Source organism: Suncus etruscus, chromosome 1 (genome assembly GCF_024139225.1).
Source record: "Suncus etruscus isolate mSunEtr1 chromosome 1, mSunEtr1.pri.cur, whole genome shotgun sequence".
Lineage (NCBI taxonomy): Eukaryota > Metazoa > Chordata > Mammalia > Eulipotyphla > Soricidae > Suncus > Suncus etruscus.
In genome coordinates this window covers 156424529-156444929 of record NC_064848.1, presented here as the reverse complement: position 1 = coordinate 156444929, position 20401 = coordinate 156424529, and the positions used below count along the sequence as shown (strand labels likewise).

General features: G+C 47.1%; 1 protein-coding gene across 1 annotated transcript in view; it reads right to left on the bottom strand.

Annotated features, from left to right (window-relative positions):
- UBE2G1 (ubiquitin conjugating enzyme E2 G1) overlaps nt 1-6977 on the bottom strand; it is an 83341-nt gene extending 76364 nt beyond the window's left edge. The window contains exon 1 of the mRNA XM_049782635.1: nt 6901-6977. Within this exon, the coding sequence (XP_049638592.1) occupies nt 6901-6946 (46 nt within the window). The 5' untranslated portion in view covers nt 6947-6977. The remainder of the gene's footprint in view (nt 1-6900) is intronic.
- Between the last annotated feature and the right edge of the window lie 13424 nt (nt 6978-20401).

Here is a 20401-nt window from a genome sequence, read left to right as displayed (position 1 = left end):
CAAAGTCATCTACAACAGAATCAAGATACCCAATCTACAAGTTATAAACCAAAAGGGACCAGCTACACTAGCAGTACAGGGTACAAAAGGGGGAGGTATGGGATGCATGCTGGGAACAGGGGTGGAGGGAGGACAACACTGGTGGTGGGAATGGCCCTAATTCACTATTACTATGGACCTTAAGTATGTGAAAGATTTCTAATTCACATTGGTCATAATAAAAAAAAAAATCCCCTGGGGCCGGAAAGATAGCAAGGAGGTAAGGCGTTTTTGCCTTTCATGCAGAAGGTCATCGGTTCGAATCGCGGTGTCCCATATGGTCCCCCGTGCCTGCCAGGAGCAATTTCTTTTTTTTTTTTTTTTTTTTTTTTGGTTTTTGTTGGTTTTGGGCCACACCCATTTGACGCTCAGGGGTTACTCCTGGCTATGTGCTCAGAAATCACCCCTGGCTTGGGGGGGACCATATGGGACGCCGGGGGGATCGAACCGCGATCCTTCCTTGGCTAGCGCTTGGAAGGCAGGCACCTTACCTCCAGCGCCACCTACCCGGCCCCCAGGAGCAATTTCTGAGCATGGAGCCAGGAGTAACCCTGAGCATTGCTGGGTGTGACCCAAAAACCACAAAAAGAAAAGAAAAAATTCCCTAAATGAGCCAAGAAACAGTACAGCAAATAGGGTGCTTGTCTTGTATATTGTTGACCCATTTTGATCTTTTCGTATTTCCAACATTACAACATTGCAAGGAGTGACCTCTGAGCAGTCAGAAGCAGACCCTAGGAATGGCTGTAAGGCCCCTCCCCCAAAAGATGTTAGTTAACAACTATTAATATTAAGGAATAGTGGGGCCGAGCGGTGGCGCTAAAGGTAAGGTGCCTGCCTTGCCTGTGCTAACCTTGGACGGACCGCGGTTCAATCCCCCGGCATCCCATATGGTCCCCCAAACCAGGAGCAACTTCTGAGCACATAGCCAGGAGTAACCCCTGAGCGTTACCGGGTGTGGCCCAAAAACCAAAAAAAAAAAAAAAAAATATTAAGGAATAGTAAAATTGGGGTCAGAAGATAGTACATATAGGGTCAGAGCAATAGCACAGTGGGTAGAGCATTTGCCTAGCACACAGCCGACCCAGGTTCTATCCCCAGAATCCCATAGGGTTCCCCCACAAGCCTGCCAGGAGTGATTTCTTTTTTTTTTTTTTCTTTTTGGTTTTTGGGCCACACCCGGTGATGCTCAGGGGTTACTCCTGGCTATGAGCTCAGAAGTCACTCCTGGCTTGGGGGACCATATGGGATGCCGGGGGATCGAACCGCGGTCTGTCCAAGGCTAGCACAGGCAAGGCAGGCACCTTACCTCTAGCGCCACCGCCCGGCCCCCAGGAGTGATTTCTGAGGCAGGAATAACCCCTGAGCACCACCAGCTGTGGACTCCCCCACCCCCCCAAAAAAGTGGTAGTACAGTTGGTTAAAGCATATGCCTTGTATTATGCCGATTGCCAGCACAAAATATGGTTTCCCATGCCCCATCAGGAGTGATCCCTGAGAAGAACCAGTAGAAAGTCCTGAACACTGGTGGGTGTGGCCCCAATGCAAAAACAAAACAAAACAATAAAATCAAGACCCAGAATCTCCTACACTTATCATTTCTGTAGTCTGGAGGTGTTAGACACCTCACCTTCAAGTTCCCTGACTTCTTTCCTTAAAGCTGTTACTCTGCTGGTGAAGCTTTCCAGTGAATATTTCATTCGCCTACCAAGTTTTTTTCAGTTGTCATTTTTCTTTTTCTTTTCTCATTTCTGCTCTCATAGTCTTAAGTCTCAGTGGCTGTTGGTTCTATGGTTTGAGTTCCTTAAACTTCCTTAACATTTCCTCTTGTCCTCATCAGAGATATTATATAGCTGGCTGATACTTGTTGGGTCTTCACGAAATTACCATCTTCAATCAGTAAGATTGGTGGAGTTCTGCATTGTTACCCACTGTGACCCCTGCAGTCTTGTGGTGTTTATTGTGTGTTGTGGTATAGCTGAGTAGAAGAAATGGATAGCTGTGGAGTGGCCACACTCTTCTTGGGACACTGACCTAGGAGCAAAAATGGTGCATCTGAGGCACAAACACAGGACCTTGCTGTCACAGTCTGCCTCAGATTCTTGGGCCCAATAATCATTTGTCAGTTATCATATCACTTATCAAAGTCAATATATCCTAGAAAACCCAGTAAATATTAAAATTTTCTAATACAGCCTTTTTAATTTTTTTTAAACTTTATTGATTGATTGATTGGTTAGTTGTTTCACACCCAGCAGTGTTCAGGGGTTACCTTTGGCTCTGAACTCAGAAATCAACCCTGTCAGGCTGGGGGACCAAACAGGTGCCAGAAATCGAATCAAGTCAGCCGCACACATGCAAGGCAAATGCCCTATCGCTGTGCTATCTCTCCAGCCTCCAATCTAATACAGCCTTTTAAGAATATTAAGTATCGGGACCAGAGAGATAGCATAGGAGATAGGGCATTTGCCTTGCATGCTGAAGGACAGTGGTTCGAATCCTGGCATCCCATATGGTCCTCCGAGCCCGCCAGGAGTAATTTCTGAGCGTAGAGCCAGGAGTAACCCCTGAGCGTTGCAGGGTATGACCCAAAACTAAAAATTAAAAAAAAAACCTTCATAAGGGGCCAAAGTGATAGCTCAGCAGTAGGGCATTTGCTTTGCATGCACTAACCTAGGACAGGCCCGGGTTCGATCCCCCACATTCCATATGGTCTCTTGAGCCTGCCAGGAGCAATTTCTGAGCACAACTAGATATGCCCCAAAAACACCAAAAAGAAAAGAAAAGAAAAATCTTCATAAAATATTAAAATAGTTTATTATTATTGAAGAAGCAGCTTTTTAATTCTGGAAAAAACAGATGCCTATTAGACTCTGGGTGGGAACAAGAGTACAGTAGATGAGAGCACTAGTTCTGCATGTGGCTGGCCTGGATTAGCTCCCTAAATGCTGCCAAGAGTGATACCTGAACAGAGGGCAAGCCCTGAGCACCATCTGGTGTGGCTCAAATCCTTCTTACTCCCTTCCTCTGCTCTCTTCTCTTCTCTCCTCCCTCCCTCCTTTGCTCCTCTCCTCTTCTCTCCTCCCTCTCTTCTCTACTCTTCTCTCCCCTCCTCTTCGCCTCCCCCCCCACCTTTGATCCCCAGGTCCTAAAGTTCCCTAAAGCACTGCCAGGAATGATTCTTGAACACAGTTAGAGGTAAGCACCAAGCACCAAGTCAGGATTATGCACTGAGCATCAACAGGTGTGGTCCTAAAATTAAAAAAAAAAAAAAAAAATTCTTCTATTGTTTGGACTTTGGGGGTCCAGGAGTTTGGGCCACACCCAGCAGTGCTAGGGGTCACTCCTGGCAGGCTCAGAAAGAATATGGGATGCTGGAGATGGAACCTTGGTAAGTCACATGCAAGGCAAGCTCCTTCCTTGTTTAGTCCAATGCCTAGTGAGAAATTACCAGTGAAGGCTGCTTCAAAATAACTTGTGGTCAGATAAAACAATTAGATCTTTCTGTACTCTATTAACTAGAGCTTATAATTATAATACCTTTTCAAAAGCTATTTTAAATTCCTGCTATGGGATTTCTTAGTGTGTAGCTTAATGCACAGCAAAGTTCAGTTGCCACTGCTGAATCCACAAAGGAGTAAATCATCATAGTCTAATAATATCCACAGACAGACAACCTATCTGATTTCATGTATCTATTAGATGTCCTTTCTCGCTTGCTTCACAATAGCCATAAAAGTCTTTCTTTTAAAACTCCTTAAATGAGTGGTTTTTCAATATGAGGTGGCTTTGCACCCCAGGGAACATTTAGCAAAGAATGTTTTGATTGTTACATCTCGGGGATAGAGACCAATAACAGACCCAAAATTTCAGTTATCAACAACCTGGGTAAGTCTAATCCAAGGATTACTTTGAAAATAGCAAGTACTTCATTAGTTACCAAAAAATAAAAACACTCACCCTCTCAAATAATGACTAAAATTCCTCAAAATTGGCAGGAGCCAAATAGGGTACATGGGCAAAAGTCCATGCTTTGCATGCAGGAAGCCAGAATTTGATCACTAACAATGCATAGTCCCCATTACACAGCCAATGTAACTATTTTTTGCCTACTGTAAAAAAGTTCAGGTGCTAGAATGGCTGATAAGTTTTGTCTACTCAATTTAAAACATTAAGATTCTTATACCAGGGCCCGGAGAGATAGCACAGCGGTGTTTGACTTGCAAGCAGCCGATCCAGGACCAAAGGTGGTTGGTTCGAATCCCAGTGTCCCATATGGTCCCCGGTGCCTGTCAGGAGCTATTTCTGAGCAGATAGCCAGGAGTAACCCCTGAGCACCGCCGGGTGTGGCCCAAAAACCAAAAACCAAAAACCAAAAAAAAAAAAAAAAAAAAAAGATTCTTATACCATTTAATGAAGCTTTCCACAAGAGTAATGTGATCAAAAGTTTTCCAATGTAAAAGAAAAAGTGCCTGCTTTAAGAGGCAGATCAGGAACCAGACGGGCATTAGTGGAAGGAAGGGGATACTGGTAAAGAAGATAGGTACTTGATCACAGTATGCCTGAAACACAAATCATGAATAATTTTGTAATTTGGTAAGGGAAGGGAATCTTTCCAAAAACTTAATTTTTTTTTTGTTTTGCTTTTTTGGGGGGACCACCCGGTGGCACTCTTGGCTATGCACTCAGAAATCGCTCCTGACTTGGGGGACCATATGGGATGCCGGGGAATCGAACCGCGGTCTGTCCTAGGCTAGCGCCCACAGGCAGACGCCTTATCGCTTGTGCCACCCCTACGACCCCAAAACTTACATTATTTGACCATGTTGCTTAAAATTTTAAGAAAGTACTGGGCGGGGCCGGCAAGGTGGCGCTAGAGGCAAGGTGTTTGCCTTGCAAGCGCTAGCCAAGGAAAGGACCACGGTTCGATCCCCCTGCGTCCCATATGGTCCCCCCAAGCCAGGGGCAATTTCTGAGCGCTTAGCCAGGAATAACCCCTGAGCATCAAACGGGTGTGGCCTGAAAAACCAAAAAAAAAAAAAAAAGAAAGAAAGTACTGGGCAAGACCAACAAACAGTACAGGGGGTAGAGTACCTGCCATGCATGAGGTTGACCCCGGTTCAATACCCAGAAGCCCATATGCCCCCCCAACCCAGCTAGGAGTGATTCGTAAGCTAAGCGTCAGGAGCCCTCAGCACTGTCAGGTGTGACGCCCCCCAAAAAATTAAACAAAAATTAAATAGAGCTGGAGTGATAGCACAGCAGTAGGGCATTTGCCTTGCAAGTGGAAGACCCAGCGGAGCGACTTCTGAGCGCAGAGGCAGGGGGACACCGGGTGTGATCCAAAAACAAACAAAAATCAAACTAAAATAAAGTTTTAAGAAAATATTAAGGACATTGGGGCCAGAGCGATAGCAGAGCGGGCAGGGCGTTTGCCTTGCATGAAGTGGACCCAGGTTCGATCTCCAGCATCCCATATAGCCTGCCAGGAGTAATTTCTGAGAACAGAGCCAAGAGTAACCCCTGGACATCGCTGGGTATGGCCTCAAAACCAAAATAAGTAAGTACATGTCTCAAAATAAATAAATAAATAAATCTCTCCAGGTATGTAAAAACTGCACTATATTAACACTAAGTATCCTTACACTAATAATTCACTTAACAAACTTACTGACTATAAAGAATTGAGGGCGCCAAAAAAGCCTTACCTATTTCCAAAAAAAAAAAAAAAATTACAAATTAAGGAAAGAGCCTGCAATGACGAGAGGTACTAGGTCATTCCTACAGATCATTTCAGAGAGCACCCGGTTCGAAATAGCTACAGGCAGGAGTAGAACTCCTCCACGCACTTCAAGTCCCTCCCCCTAAGCAGCCAGAACTTTTGCATACTTGTCCAAACCTGCTTGCTCATGGTCTAATAATAAACCTCATTATACAATTGGTAGCAGCCGCTGACAACCTTTTTTTTTCTTTTTTTCCTTAAGAAGCCATAAAGGTGATTTCAACTAACACCTCCGAAGCCTTAAGCATATCGATTGCAAAAATAGATTCCACCCGCCAGCCTTGGGCTTGGGCCGAGGGCGAACGAGCTGGATCTGGAGCTGCTGGAGCTGCTGCTGCTGCTGCTGCTGCTGCTGGCTGCAACCCGGGAAGGTAGACGGAGCTGGGCCAGCAGGGAGGCCTCCCGCGAGGTGGACGGCAGGCAGGCAGGCAGGCAGGCCGGGCAGGGCGACTGCGGGCTCCTTTCTCTTTAAATGTGGCAGCACGTGGGGCGGCATTGTGAAGCCGCCAAAGCCGCCTCCCCCGCCCCCCCCCGCGCACGGACGTCGCGTCGCCAGCGCGCATGCTCCGCTCGCCGCCGCACAGTCCGGGCAGAGTGGGACCGAGCCAAGCCCTAAAAAAGTCACCACCGGGAGCCGCCAACGGCCCGGGGCCGGGACAATGGGGGCGGGGGCCGGGCACCTTGTGGAGGGAGAGGGAGAGGGAGAAGGAGAGGGAGACGGAGAGGGAGGCCTTCGGCAGCCGGGGTGTCCTCCCTCCGCCGCAGGCCAGCGCCAGGGCGAAGCACAAAGCCCCCGAGCCGAGCCGAGCCGCCCCGCTCCCGTCCCTCAGAGCCGGGCGAGGCGAGGCGAGGCGAGGCGAGGCGGCGTCCCGGCCCGCTCGCGGGGGAAGCCGAGGCCGAGGCCGAGGCGGCGGCGCTTTTGTTGCCGCCCGTCGGGCAGGAAGTTTCCGCGCCTCGCTCCCCGTCGCTCGCCCGACGGGCCGGACCCGCCTCCAGGGGGGCCCCGCGGCGTCCCCGGGGGCGGCGGGCGAGGGGGCCGGCCGCAGGCCAGGAAGGAGGCGCGCAGGCCCGGCGCTCACCTGCCAGCTGTCTCCGCAGTAGCAGCGCCGACTGCAGCTCCGTCATCCTCCACGCAAGGCGCGGGCCGGCGCCGGGCTGCCCCAGGCCGGCTGGCTGGCTGGCGACGAGCTGCGGGCGCCGGGCCGGGCTGCGCGGCGCTGTCCGAGGGAGGGAGGAAGGAAGGAAGGAAGGAAGGAAGGAAGGAAGGAAGGAAGGAAGGAAGGAAGGAAGGAAGGAAGGAAGGAAGGAAGGAAGGAAGGGACGAGCCGGCCGACCCAGGCCCCGCCACAGACGCGACGGCAGCGCAGCCGCGGGCTGTCCGGGACGGGCGACGCGACGGGAGCGGAGCGGAGCGAGTCCGCCCGGCTCGGCTCGACTCGGCTCGGCTGGGCTGTCCTCCGCTCTCCTCACGGCGCCTCCCGCCCGGAAGGGGAGGGCACCCCGGCCGCCGCGGCGCGCGCTGGGACTTCTCCGCTCGCCGCTGCCCCGCCGCCGCCGGCGCCTCCTTCCCTCGCTCGCCACAGCCGCCGCCACTCGACTCCACTCCACTCCACTCCACTCCGCTCCGCTCACTCCACTCGACTCCACTCGACGCGCAAGGCCGCCCGGCGCAGGCGCACGCGCAGGGGCTGGCTGACTCGGGAACTGGCCCGCCCGCCCGCTCGCTCGCCGACCCCCTGGGCGCCCGCCGCGCCACGCCCCCGACGCACGCCCCGCCCCCCGGGCGCCGCCATCTTAGGAAGGTCGACGCCTGCTAGCTGCCCGGCTGCTTGGCTGGCTGGCTGGCTGCCAGCGCCTCGGCTGCTGACGCCTAGCGGACGCCATGACAAAGAGGTCGCGGAGGGTCAGCTGCCGCTCTGCCTCTCTGCCTCTCTCGGGCTGGAAGCAGGTGGTTGGTTGCTGGGCTGCTTGGTCCCGAGTCAGAAGTTGTCAATGCCTGGCTGCTACTAAGCCTCCCACTACTAGTGATTGTCGAAGAGCGAGTTCAGTCCCGGTGTCCCCATGCTAAGGTCAACACCCCCAAATGAACAGATATATAGATATAGATATAGATATATGCTGCATTAATTCTGGCGACTCTCAGAAGACCATATGGAATGCCAGGGATCAAATCCGGGTCGGCTGCGTGCAAGCCAAACACCCCACTGTGCTATCACTACAGCCCCACACCAATATTAATCTATTAATAATACAATTAATTAATTATATATGTTTATATATAGGCAGCATATATATATATGCTGATGATTCACTTTACAGAAGGAAGGCACCGCTTCCTGAAATAAGCAACACGCTCTGCGTCCCATGGGGTAACATATTGATTACATATCATGGTCATAACCCCAATGAGTGTGAGTTGAGATAGACAAAATGATATGTGCAATTCAAAATGGATCTAGTTTTGGATCTAGGAAACTAGTCATGCATTTGATTGCTTTCTACCGCATCTCATTCTAGCGCTGCACAACAGACTCTATAAAGACATATATGGTAGAAGAGATTGTACTACCTAGTGACACTGACATCTATCTGTTCCTTAGGCAAATATTGAAAACCTGGAGCCTTACATGAATGAGGCCTTAGATTCAATATCTGACACCACTAAATACATTTATTAATGAGTGACACACTCAGCTCTGCATTTAAGGATCACTTTTGGCTGGGGCTCAGGGGATAATATAGTATGCGGGGACCGTATACGATGCTGGGGATCAACCTGGTTGACCTCATGCAAGACAAGCACCCTGTCTGCTGCACTCTGGCCTCAGCAATTATTTATTATTATTATTATTATTATTATTATTATTATTATTATTATTATTATTATTTTGGTTTTTGAGCTGCACCCAGCTGCACCTCTTTGCTCAGAAATTACATCTGGGGGTGAGAACAATAGAACAGTGAATAGGATATTTGCTTGCATGTGGCTAACCCAATTCTATGCCCAGCACCCCATATGATCCCCTGAGCTGCCAAGGGTGATTTCTGAGCACAGAGCCAGAAGTAAGGCCTGAGCGCTGCCAACTGTGGCCCAGAAATAAAAGAGAGGGGGAAAAAAGATTAATTCTGGCGATTCTCAGAAGACCATAGGGATGCCAGGGATCAAATCCGGGTCAGCTGTGTTCAAGGCAAACACCCTCCCACTGTGCTATCACTACAGCCCCGCACCAATAATGCTTTTAAAAGAAGGAATCCATGCTTCTTTGGAAATAACCACCCATAATATAAGGCCTCATGTTTACCCATTTTTAAAGAATCTCTCAGTCACAGACACTTTAAAAGTAAGTTTATGAGGCCATAGTGTAGTAAAGTGATAGGGTGTTTACCTTGCATGCATGCCAATCTACAGCTTGACTGGGGGTACAGTTCCAGAGCATCCCATGTGGTCCACTCGAGCCTGCAGGAGAATTTCTGAGCACAGAGCCAGGAGGTAACCCTGAGCTCTAGCTGGGTATGGGCCCAAAAAAACAAAAGCCCAAAAAAAATACTTGGCCAGAGATGATATTCACGTTCTGTCCGGACCACCTCGTGTTTCAATACCCCGACTCCTTATTGGTCACCCCAAAGCAGGAAGCGATTTCTGAGAGCATAGCCAGGAGTAACCCCTGAGCATTACTAGGAGTGGTCCAAAAACAATAAATACTAATATAATTAGTATATTGGAGTCAGAACGATAAGCAGCAGCAGTAGGGCTTTTGCCTTGCATGAAGCTGACTAGACGGACCTGGGTTCGATTCCTGGCATCCCTATGGTCCCTGAGCCTGCCAGGAGCGATTTCTGAGCGCAGAGTCAGGAGTAAGGAGTAACCTCTGAGTGCCGCCACCGTGGTGTGTGGCCCAAAAACAAAAAATAAAAATAATAGGGGCCAGCGTGGTGGTGTGCTAGAGGTAAGGTTGTCTGCCTTGCTAGTGCTAGCCTAGGACAGACAGCGGTTCACATCCCCCGGCATCCCATATGGTTCACCAAGCCAGGAGCGACTTCTGAGCGCATAGCCAGAGTAACCCCTGAGCTGTCACGCGGGTGTGGCCCAAAAACCAAAAAATAAAAAAAAATAATAATATAGCAGGGGGCTGGAGAGATAGCATGGAGGTAAGGTGTTTGCCTTGCATGCAGAAGGATGGAGGTTCAAATCCTGGCATCCCATATGATCTCCTGAGCCTGTCAGGAACAATTCTGAGCATAGAACCAGAGTAACCCCTGAGTGCTGCCAGCTGTGACCCAAATACCAAAAATAAAATAAAATAAAAAATAAAAATAATAATATAGCAGGTAGTGCACTTGCCTTGCACATGGCTGACCCAGATTTGATCCCCAAGTATTCCATATAGTTTCCCAAGCACTGATAGGAGTAATTTTGAAGTGCAGAGCCAAGAGTAAGCCTAAAGTGTGGCCCAAAGAAAAAATTCTTGGAGCCAGAGAGATAGCATGGAGGTAAGGCATTGCCTTTCATGCAGGAAGGGCGGTGGTTCGAATCCCCGCATTCCTAAATCCCCTGAGTATTGTCAGGGGTAACCCCTGAGCACAGAACTGAGAGTAAGCCCTGAGCACAGCCAGGTGTAACCCGAACCCACTATTAAAAAAAAAAAGTTTGGGGCCGGAGAGATAGCATGGAGGGTAAGGCGTTTGCCTTTCAAGCAGGAGGTCATCAGTTCGAATCCCGGCGCCCCATATGGTCCTCTGTGCCTGCCAGGAGCAATTTCTGAGCGTGGAGCCAGAAATAACCCCTGAGCACTGCCGGGTGTGACCCAAAAACCACAAAAAAAAAAAAAAAGTTTTATCCCTGGTATCATGCACGTTTGCCAAGTGCTGTGTTGGCTGCTCTGCTGGAGTGGAGTTTCTGATCTTTGCAGTCAGATGTGTTCGACCACTGCTACTAACAACATACAATGAGCACATAATGAGTATCATAGTGACAAGTCCCTTCTCTCCCAACACCAAGAGCACTGAAGCCTGTGCAACTGTAAAAGTGCAAACCCTGGCAAGCATGGCAACTAAAGCATACGACTCTCCTGACAGCATCATGGCAAAAAGTGCAACCTGATGTGGGACACCCACAATCAACTGTTCAAACCATAACCAAGTGTGGGTGTGATCTCCTACTCATTGCAAAGTGAGGGGAACAAAGTGAAAGGACGAAGAAAAAAATATAACCAGACTGGGGATGTGGCTTAGTAATAGATCCTCATTATGTGTGAGGTCCTATATCAGATCCTGACAGTGAAAAATATAAACTCTGTTTGATGATATGAGGCTTCTCCCAGCATGGCACTCAAAGAATCATGTGATGTCAGGGATGAAACCCAGAGGTCCCACATGCAAAGCACTTCAACCCTTTGAGTTGCCCCCCCCCAGATTTAACCAATTTTGGGGGGGTTTTGGGTCACAGCCGGCAGCACTCAGGCTATGATCTATGCTCTATGCTCAAAAATTGCTTCTTGCAGGCTCAGGGGACCATATGGGATGCTGGGATTTGAATCACTGACCTTCTGCATGGAAGGCAAATGCCTTACTTCCATGCTATCTCTCTGACCCCTAACCAAATATTTTTTTTATTTTCTTACTGTTTTATTTTGTTTTTAGAGTCCCACCCAATAGTGGTGCTCAGGGCTTCTTCTTGCTTAATGATTTGAAATTTCTCAGGATGAGGGCTGGAGCTGTGGTGCAAAGCGGTAAGGCTTCTGCCTTGCGTGTGCTAGCCTAGACGAACCACAGTTTGAACCCCCAGCATCTCACATGGTCCCCCAAGCCAGGAGTAACCCCTGAGCATGAACTGGTGTGGCCAAAAAAAATTTTTTTTCCTCTGGATGATCCTCATAGGGCCAAGTACTGCTAGGGACTGACTACAGGGTCCTGCATGTGCTCAGCCCTTTGAACTCTCTCTTATCCCTCAGGGCTATTTCTTAAAGCCTATCTCTTAACAATTGCATCACAACCCCAGGCATAGACTCTCTCACTTACCCAATTTCTTTACCTTTATATTGTCTTCTTTCGCTTTTATTTAGAGGGTGGTTCGCAGGTGGTACTCATGCCCTTCTCAGTGATATTCAACCAATGGGTCAGCAACTCAGTATGAGGGAGTGAGAACGCACAGCTGCTCGGGCTCTGCAGGGCTGGGGATTTACCTGGGCCACACCTGAGGTGCTCAGGGACCTCTAGGGCTGCTCTAATGTTGGTTTTTGGTTTTTGTTTTTTTGGAGGACCATATGTTGCCAGGGATCAAATGTCTTTCATACGTTTTAATCCCTATACTACCTTCCTGGCCCTTCATTTTTTTCTTTTAAGTCATAGTATTCACTCATGGTGGTTTTTGGTGTACTTTTTGGAGGGAGAAAGAGGGGGAAAGCTTCCCTACACCTTGGGGAAAGTTAGACTCAGGGACTATATGTGGCTCTGTGTTTTGGCCCCTGGCAATTCTCAAAGAACCATATATAGTGCTGAGATTATACCAGGATCTGCCAAAAGCAGCATTATATAAGGCAAGTGCCTTCCCTCGTGTACTATATCTTCAGCCCCATCATATCAAGATGTGTTTTGTTATACTTCAGGCTGTTTTCATTTATGTATATAAATAGGCATAATAATAAGATAGTCTGCACTTTCCCCATATTTTTTAATGTGTGGGGGGACAGTACGGGGATCAAACACAGAGCTTCACATATGTATATTCACTGAGTAACATCCCCAGCCCTGAAAAATTATTTTTAAAAACAATTTTTAGGGGCCAAAGAGATAGCATGGAGGTAAGGCATTTGCCTTTCATGCAGAAGGTCATCAGTTCGAATCCGGCTTCCCATATGGTCCCCCGTGCCTGCCAGGCGCAATTTCTGAGCATGGAGCCTGAGTTTCCCCTGAGCACTGCCGGGTGTGACCCAAAAACCACACACACACCAAAAAAAAAATTTAAAAAGAGAAGCAATTGGGGCCAGAGTGATAGGGCGTTTGCCTTGCACATGGCTGACCCAGGACGAACCTCAGTTCGAATCCCTGTGTCCCATATGGTCCCCCAAGCCAGGAGTGATTTCTGAGTGCATAGCCAGGAGTAATCTCTGAGCATCACTGGGTGTGGCCCAAAAACCAAAAAAAAAGAGAGAAGCGACTTTTTGTATGTTGATCTAATAATCTCACTAAAACTTGTTTGTTGGCAGGTTAGATTTTTTTTTTTTTTTTTTTTTTTTGGTTTTTGGGTCACACCCGGCAGTGCTCAGGGGTTACTCCTGGCTCTCTGCTCAGAAATAGCTCCTGGCAGGCACAGGGGACCATATGGGACACCGGGATTCGAACCAACCACCTTTGGTCCTGGATCGGCTGCTTGCAAGGCAAACGCTGCTGTGCTATCTCTCCGGGCCCGGCAGGTTAGATTTTATGCATAAATAATATACATCCAAATATTGACATTTCTGTGTCTTTCTTTTGGGCTGGGGAAGTTAGGTCACTAATCAATGCTCAGGGCTTACTTCTGGCTATTCTCTTACTTCTGGGATCATTCAGAGTGGTGCTTAGAGGACCAGATATGGTGCTATGGCTCAAACCTGGGTTAGTCACATGCAAGACAAACACTTAAACCCTATCTTTCAGGCCCCTCTTGTTTATTTTGAATCATTTTTTTTGTTTGTTTTTGGGTCACACACGGCAACACTCAGAGGTTACTCTTGGCTGCCTACTCCTGGCAGGCTCGGGGGCCCATATGGTATGCTGGGATTCAAACTATTGTCCTTCTGCATGCAAGGCAAACCTCCATGCTACTCTCTGGCCCACATTTTCATTTTTTAACGTTCCACCCCCCCCCAACTATGCTTACTAGTGGAAACCTAACAAAGTAGTATAGAAAGGGGCTGGGCCCGGAGAGATAGCACAGCATGTTTGCCTTGCAAGCAGCCAATCCAGGACCAAAGGTGGTTGGTTCGAATCCCGGTGTCCCATATGGTCCCCCGTGCCTGCCAGGAGCTATTTCTGAGCAGACAGCCAGGAGTAACCCCTGAGCACCGCCGGGTGTGGCCCAAAAAAAAAAAAACCAAAAAAAAAAAAAAAAAAAAAAAAGAAGGGTGTTAGTGGATATCCTAGTCTTTTTTTTTTTTGTCTTGAGGTCACACCTGGCAGCGCTCAGGAGTTACTCCTGGCTCTATGCTCAGGAATCACTCCTGGCAGGCTCGGGGGACCATATGGAATGCCAGGATTTGAACCACCACCCTTCTGCGTCTAAGGCAAATGCCTTACCGCTGTGCTATCTCTCCAGCCCCGAGTATTCTGGTCTTAACTATTTTTCTTCCCTTTGGATCATCCAAGGACTGTTTAGAAGGTACTCAGCCAACTAGCAGTGCTGGGAGAGAAGATATGCAGTGCCAAGGTCGAACTCAGAGTCTCACACATGCTTGGCTTGTGTTCTACACTTGAACCATATCTCCAGTTCCTATAGATTTATTTGTTTGTTTGTTTGTTTGTGGCTATACCCAGAGGAGCACAAGTATTATTCCTGGCTCTGCACTCTGAAATTACTCCTGGGGGGGCCAGAGCAATGACACAGTAATAAGGCATTTGCCTTGCACGTGGCTGACCCAGGACAGACCTGAGTTCGATTCCAAAATCCCATATGGTCCCCCCATGCCTGCCAGGAGTGATTTCTGAGCACAGAGCCAGGAATATCCCCTGGGCACCATCGGATGTGGCCAAAAAAACAAAAACCAAAAAAAAAAAAAAAAATGGAAAAAAAAAGAGAAATTACTTTTTGGGGGACCATACAGGGTGCTGGGTCAGCTATGTGCAGAGCAAACACCCTACTCGCTGTTATCACTCCAGCCCCTCCTATAGATTTTTTTTTTATTTTTCTGGTGCTGGTGGTGGTGGGCCTATAGATGTTTTAATTTTTTTTGTTTTGTTTTTTTTGGGCCACACCCAGCGGTGCTCAGGGGTTACTCCTGGCTATGTGCTCAGAAATAGCTCCTGGCAGGCACAGAGGACCATATGGGACGCTGGAATTCGAACCAACCACCTTAGGTCCTGGGTTGGCTACTTACAAGGCAAACACCGCTGTGCTATCTCTCCGGCCCCTATAGATGTGGTTTTTTTTTTTGGTTTTTTGTTTTTTTGTTTTTTTTTTTTGGTTTTTGGGCCACACCCAGTGGTGCTCAGAGTTACTCCTGGCTCTTCCACTCCTAATAGACTCAAGGAACCATGTGGGATCCTGGGTCAGTGGTATACAAGGCAAGTACCCACTGAACTACCACTTTTTATTGAGGGGGGGTCACATCCGCCAGCACTCAGGGGCTACTCCTGGTTCTACACTCAGAAATCATTCCTGGCAGGCTCGGGGAACTATATGGGATGCCGGGGTTTGAACCACCATCCTTCTGCATGCAAGGCAAACACCTCACCTCCGTGCTAGCTATCTGGTCACTGAACTACCACTTTTATAATATCTTTTTTTATAAAAGATATATATTTTTTTTAAGTTTTGTTTTGTTTTGTTGTTTTTTTGGAGCACACCCGGCAGCGCTCAGGGACCACTCCTGGCTCTACGCCCAGAAACTGGTCCTGGCAGGCTCAGCGGACTACATGAATGCTGGGACTCGAACCACCGTTCCTCTGCCTATAAGGCAAATGCCCTGCCTCCATGCTATCTCTTCGGCCCCTATAAAAGATATATTTTATAATATATTTTATATTATATAATATAAATATCCCTATTTTTTAAAAATAATTCTCGGGTCTTTCCCTCAATCCCAGATCTTTCAATAAAAGTCCATGTCAGCATGTTTAGTTATCTAACTCTGAGGCTGGAGAGAGATGGTTTAAGGGGCTGAACACATGCTTTACATATGGAAGTCTGGGCTCCATTCCTGGCATTGGCATCAATTGATCCTGCAGCACTATCAAAAGCAAACCCAGAGCACAGAGCAGGGTTAATTCCCCCTTCTATGCACTACTGAGTGTGACCCCAAAACAAACAAAAGGAAAAAAGGTCTAGAGAGATAGTTCAGGGGAAAAGAAGTTTGCCTTGTATGCAGCTGACCCCAGGTTGATACCAAAGCACAGCCCCTGAACACTACCAGATATATACCTCTCCCCCCACCACAAAAAAAAGAGGGAACCCATAACAAACCAGTTGTATAATTCTGTCTCATTAACTTGACAATTGTTTATTGCCACCTAGTGTGACTTAGAGGTGATTCCATAACCTGGGATCTGAGACCAACTAGATTGATCAGATACTAATATGTAGTGAACAGTCAGCAAAAAACTAAGGAAATATAAGCAAGTTAGCATTGGATAGGGTAAGTGGTATGACAAACAGCATGAGTGAATTTCTGGGGGAGGTAGCTATTCTAGATAAGGTATCCTTTAAAAATGTAAGTACTCTTTATTATTTTATTGAAATCATTTGTGATCTACAAAGTTTTTTATAGATGAATTTCAGATATACAGTGAATCAGGTCCATTCCTATCACCAGTGTCAACCTCCCTCCACCAATGTCCCCAGAGTACATCCTATACCACCATCCTTTGACTCCTGACCTGCCAGTAGACCAGGCCCATTTATAAAAGTTTAAATTGTTAAAGTTTGGATTCTCTTGATTCTATTTTTGATGACTTTGGCTTGGATATTTAGTTCTGTCCTTTTTTTCTCTGCCAATGTACCTGAGACCACTTGGCCCCTGGCCCCATCCTTAAAAAGGTAAGTCCTTTTTTTTGGTGTTTGGTCCTGGATCAGCTGCTTGCAAGGCAAATGCCACTGTGCTATCTCTCAGGGCCAAAGATTTTGTTCTCTTTTTTTTTTTTTTTTTTTTTTTGGTTTTTGGGTCACACCCAGCAGTGCTCAGGGGCCACTCCTGGCTCCACACTCAGAAATCGCTCCTGGCAGGCTCAGGAGACCGTATGGGATGCCGGGATTAGAACCAATGACCTTCTGCATGAAAGGCAAATGCCTTACCTCCATGCTATCTCTCCGGCCCCCAAAAAGGTAAGTCCTCTTTTAAGAGATTATATCTGGAAGCTGGAGTGATAGTACAGTAGATAGGGTATTTGCTTGCACATGAGCAACCTGGGTTGATTCCCAGTATCATATATGGTCCCCCAAGCCCCACCAGGAGTGATTCCTGAGCATATAACAAGGAGTAAGCTTTGAAAACTGCTGAATTTTATCTCCCAAACACACACACACACACACACACACACACACACACACACACACACACACACACACCTATGAGGGAGAGAGAAAAGAGTATGTAGAAAAATTAGAAATTGGGCTGGAGAGATAGCACAGTGGTAGGGAGGGAGGGAGGGAGGGAGAGAGAGAGAGAGAGAGAGAGAGAGAGAGAGAGAGAGAGAGAGAGAGAATATGGAGGAGGGGCCAGAGCGGTGGCACAAGTGGTAGGGCATCTGCCTTGCATGCGCTAACCTAGGACGAACCCAGGCTAGATTCCCTAGTGTCCCAGATAATCTCCCAAGCCTGGGGTGATTTCTGAGTGCATATCCAGGAGTACCGTAGTTATTCAAGTATAACACGCAAAATTTTCTACCAAAAAAAGAAATCAAAGTTTGGGTGCGCGTTATAAGCGAGAGCTGGAGTGGGGGTGGCAGTGGCGGAAGGTCCAATGAGGGCGCAGACCAATTGTGAGTTCGCACTGCGCCTTTTCTGGGCTGCAGCCAGACACTGTACGGGAGGGCGAAGAAAAAAAAAACTCAAGAAAACTGGCCTATCTCTCATAACATCCTGGGTTAAAACATCATGGGAAGACATACCAAAAGAAACGATCATCAAGAGTTTTTTGAAGACAGGCATCAGCAATCAAATGGACGGCACAGAAGACGACCTGCTGTGGAATTCAGACTCAGAAGAAAGTGAAGAAACTGGAGAAACAGATGTTCCTGCCAACTGGGACACTGATGAAAAATTAACTCGAGAAGAATGAAAACAACTCTTTAGTGTATCTGATGATGAATCTGACTTTGAAGCATTTTAAATAAATATTGTTACCAGTCATTTTATTTTGGTTTTGTGTTTATACCAGTTTATGTTGTCAATAAATGATTTTTATCATGGCCGCACGTGTTCTACAACTTTTTTTTTGTCAATTACAATGCTTGGTGTGAAACAAAATTTTATACCAATTTTTAATAGAAAATTAGGGATGTGCGTTATACATGGGTGTGCATTATACTCGAATAAATACGGTAACCCCTAAGTGTCACTGGGTGTGGTGCAAAAATAAAACAAAACAAACAAACAAAACAACAAAAGAAAGGCACTTGCCTTGCATACAATAACCTGAAGTTTTATCTCCAGCACTACATATGGTCCCCCAAGCACCACCAGGAAAAACCAACAAGCAGTTGGGTCTGATCCAAGTCTCCTACCTAAAAGAGCTATTAAGGGTGAATTTTATCTTATTTATTAGACATGTAAGTGTGTCTAATAAAGTTCTAGTAAATAAGAAATATCTAATTATTATATGAAAAGATAAGACCAGAGTTCAATGGAGAGATCAAAGCTATGAAAACAAACTTGAAATCGATATTTGGTTTGCTAGGGAATGTATTGGGGTGTTTTCTCCTCTCTCACCTCAGTAGTTGTGATGTCTGAGGCTCACATTTAGTTGTGATACACCAGGGTTCACACTTGTGGTGGTGCTAGAGCCCATTCCAATGATATCAGGGATAGCACTCAAGGAAGTGACATAGAAACTGAGGCCTCTTGAATGAAAAGCAGATACTCTACCAATAAGCCATATCCCTGTCTATAATGATATTTTCCCCCTCATGTCTGAAAAGGAGCTCAAGGACTAGAGAGATGGTTCAATAAGTTAGAGCACATGCAGGAGCTCAACGTACAAACCCTGACACCTCATGGTTCCCTGAGCACTTCCTGGAGCAACCCCAAACTATGAACACTGCATTTGAACACTGCCAGTGGCACAACAAAAACAACAAACCCCCAAAAAATAGTAGAATGTGGGCTCAAGCAATAGTACAGTGGGTAGGGCATTTATCTGACACCTGGCTGACACAGGTTCAATCCCTGTCATCCCATATGGTTTCCCTAGCCCTGTGAGTAGTAATTCCTGAGTGCAGAGCCAGGAGTAATCCCTGAACACCACTGGGTATAGCCCAAAAGCAAAAAATAGCATTCAGACATTTTGGAAGAGGAGCTAGCCATGGAGGCTAAAATAAATCAACAGAAAGCACAAAATCATGCATATGGCATTAAAAGCTGGTCAGCAACCACTACACACTGCTGAGAGGCAGAGCAAGAGGAGGGCTGAGAAGGACAGTAAATTTGAAACCTGAGAAGCTGTTGTTGAATTTGATAAATTTTGACAGAATAGTGCTTGCTGATGGTCCTCAGAACAGAGTGGGATGAAGGTCGGATGTAAAGTGAGAAAACAGATCTCAGTGTTTTGAGTACTTATTTGAGATTTGTGGTCATGAACTGAAATTGGAACCAGTAGGTTCAGGTTAGCTGTTTTTTCTTTAATTTTAATATTCAGTTGCTCGGGTGCAGGCACAAACAAGACATCCAGCTAAGTACATTCAGAGTTGAGAAATATGGGGTTGGAGTGATAGCACAGCGGTAGAGCATTTGGTTTGAATGTGGCCAACCTGGACAGACCTGGGTTCAATCCCCGACACCCCATATGGTCCTCTGAGCCTGCCAGGAGCAATTTTTGAGTACAGAGCCAGGAGTAACCCCCAGAGTGCCACCGTGTGTGGCCTAAAATCCAAAAACCAAAAAATGAAAAAAAAAAGTTGAGTGGCCGGAGAGATAACATGAAGGTAAGGCATTTACCTTGCATGCAGAAGGTCTGTGGTTCGAATCCCAGCATCCCATATGGCCCCCTGAGCCTGCCAGGAGCGATTTCTGAGCATAGAGCCAGGAGTAACCCCTGAGTGCTGCTGGGTGTGGCCCAAAAAACAAACCAAAAAATGTTGAGAAATAGGTAAATGGCAAGATGAGACAAGACAATTAAGCAAGACTCAGTAGAAACAGAAATAATCATGAAAGGGAGCTGATGATAAATGTCTTGAGATTGAAGAAGGTACAATGCAAGAAAATATAAAGAGATTAGCTGATAAGAGAGTAAAGGAGGAAATCAAAGAAGTGAGGAATGAGTGCAATGAGAAGAACAATTGCTTTTCATGCAGCAATTGGTTAGATCCCCAGAATCCTATATGGCTCACCAAGCTTGCCAGGAGTAATCCCTGAGCATAGAGCTAGAGCTCAGCCCTGAACACTGCCAGGACTAATTCCTTGAGTAATGATGGCCCAAAGCCATACAATAACTAACAAACAACAACCAAAATAAGGTGGTACAGAGATGTGCTACAAGTGGTAGAGCACAGCTTTGCCTATGTAAGGCTCCAGGTTCAATCCCTGCACCACAAGGTCCTGCAGGAAGACACTCCTCCTCCAAAAAAAGAAGTGATGATTGGGGCCAGAGAGATAGCATGGACGTAAGGTGTTTGCCTTGCATGCAGAAGGCCTGTAGTTCGAATCCTGGCATCCCATATAGTCCCTGAGCCTGC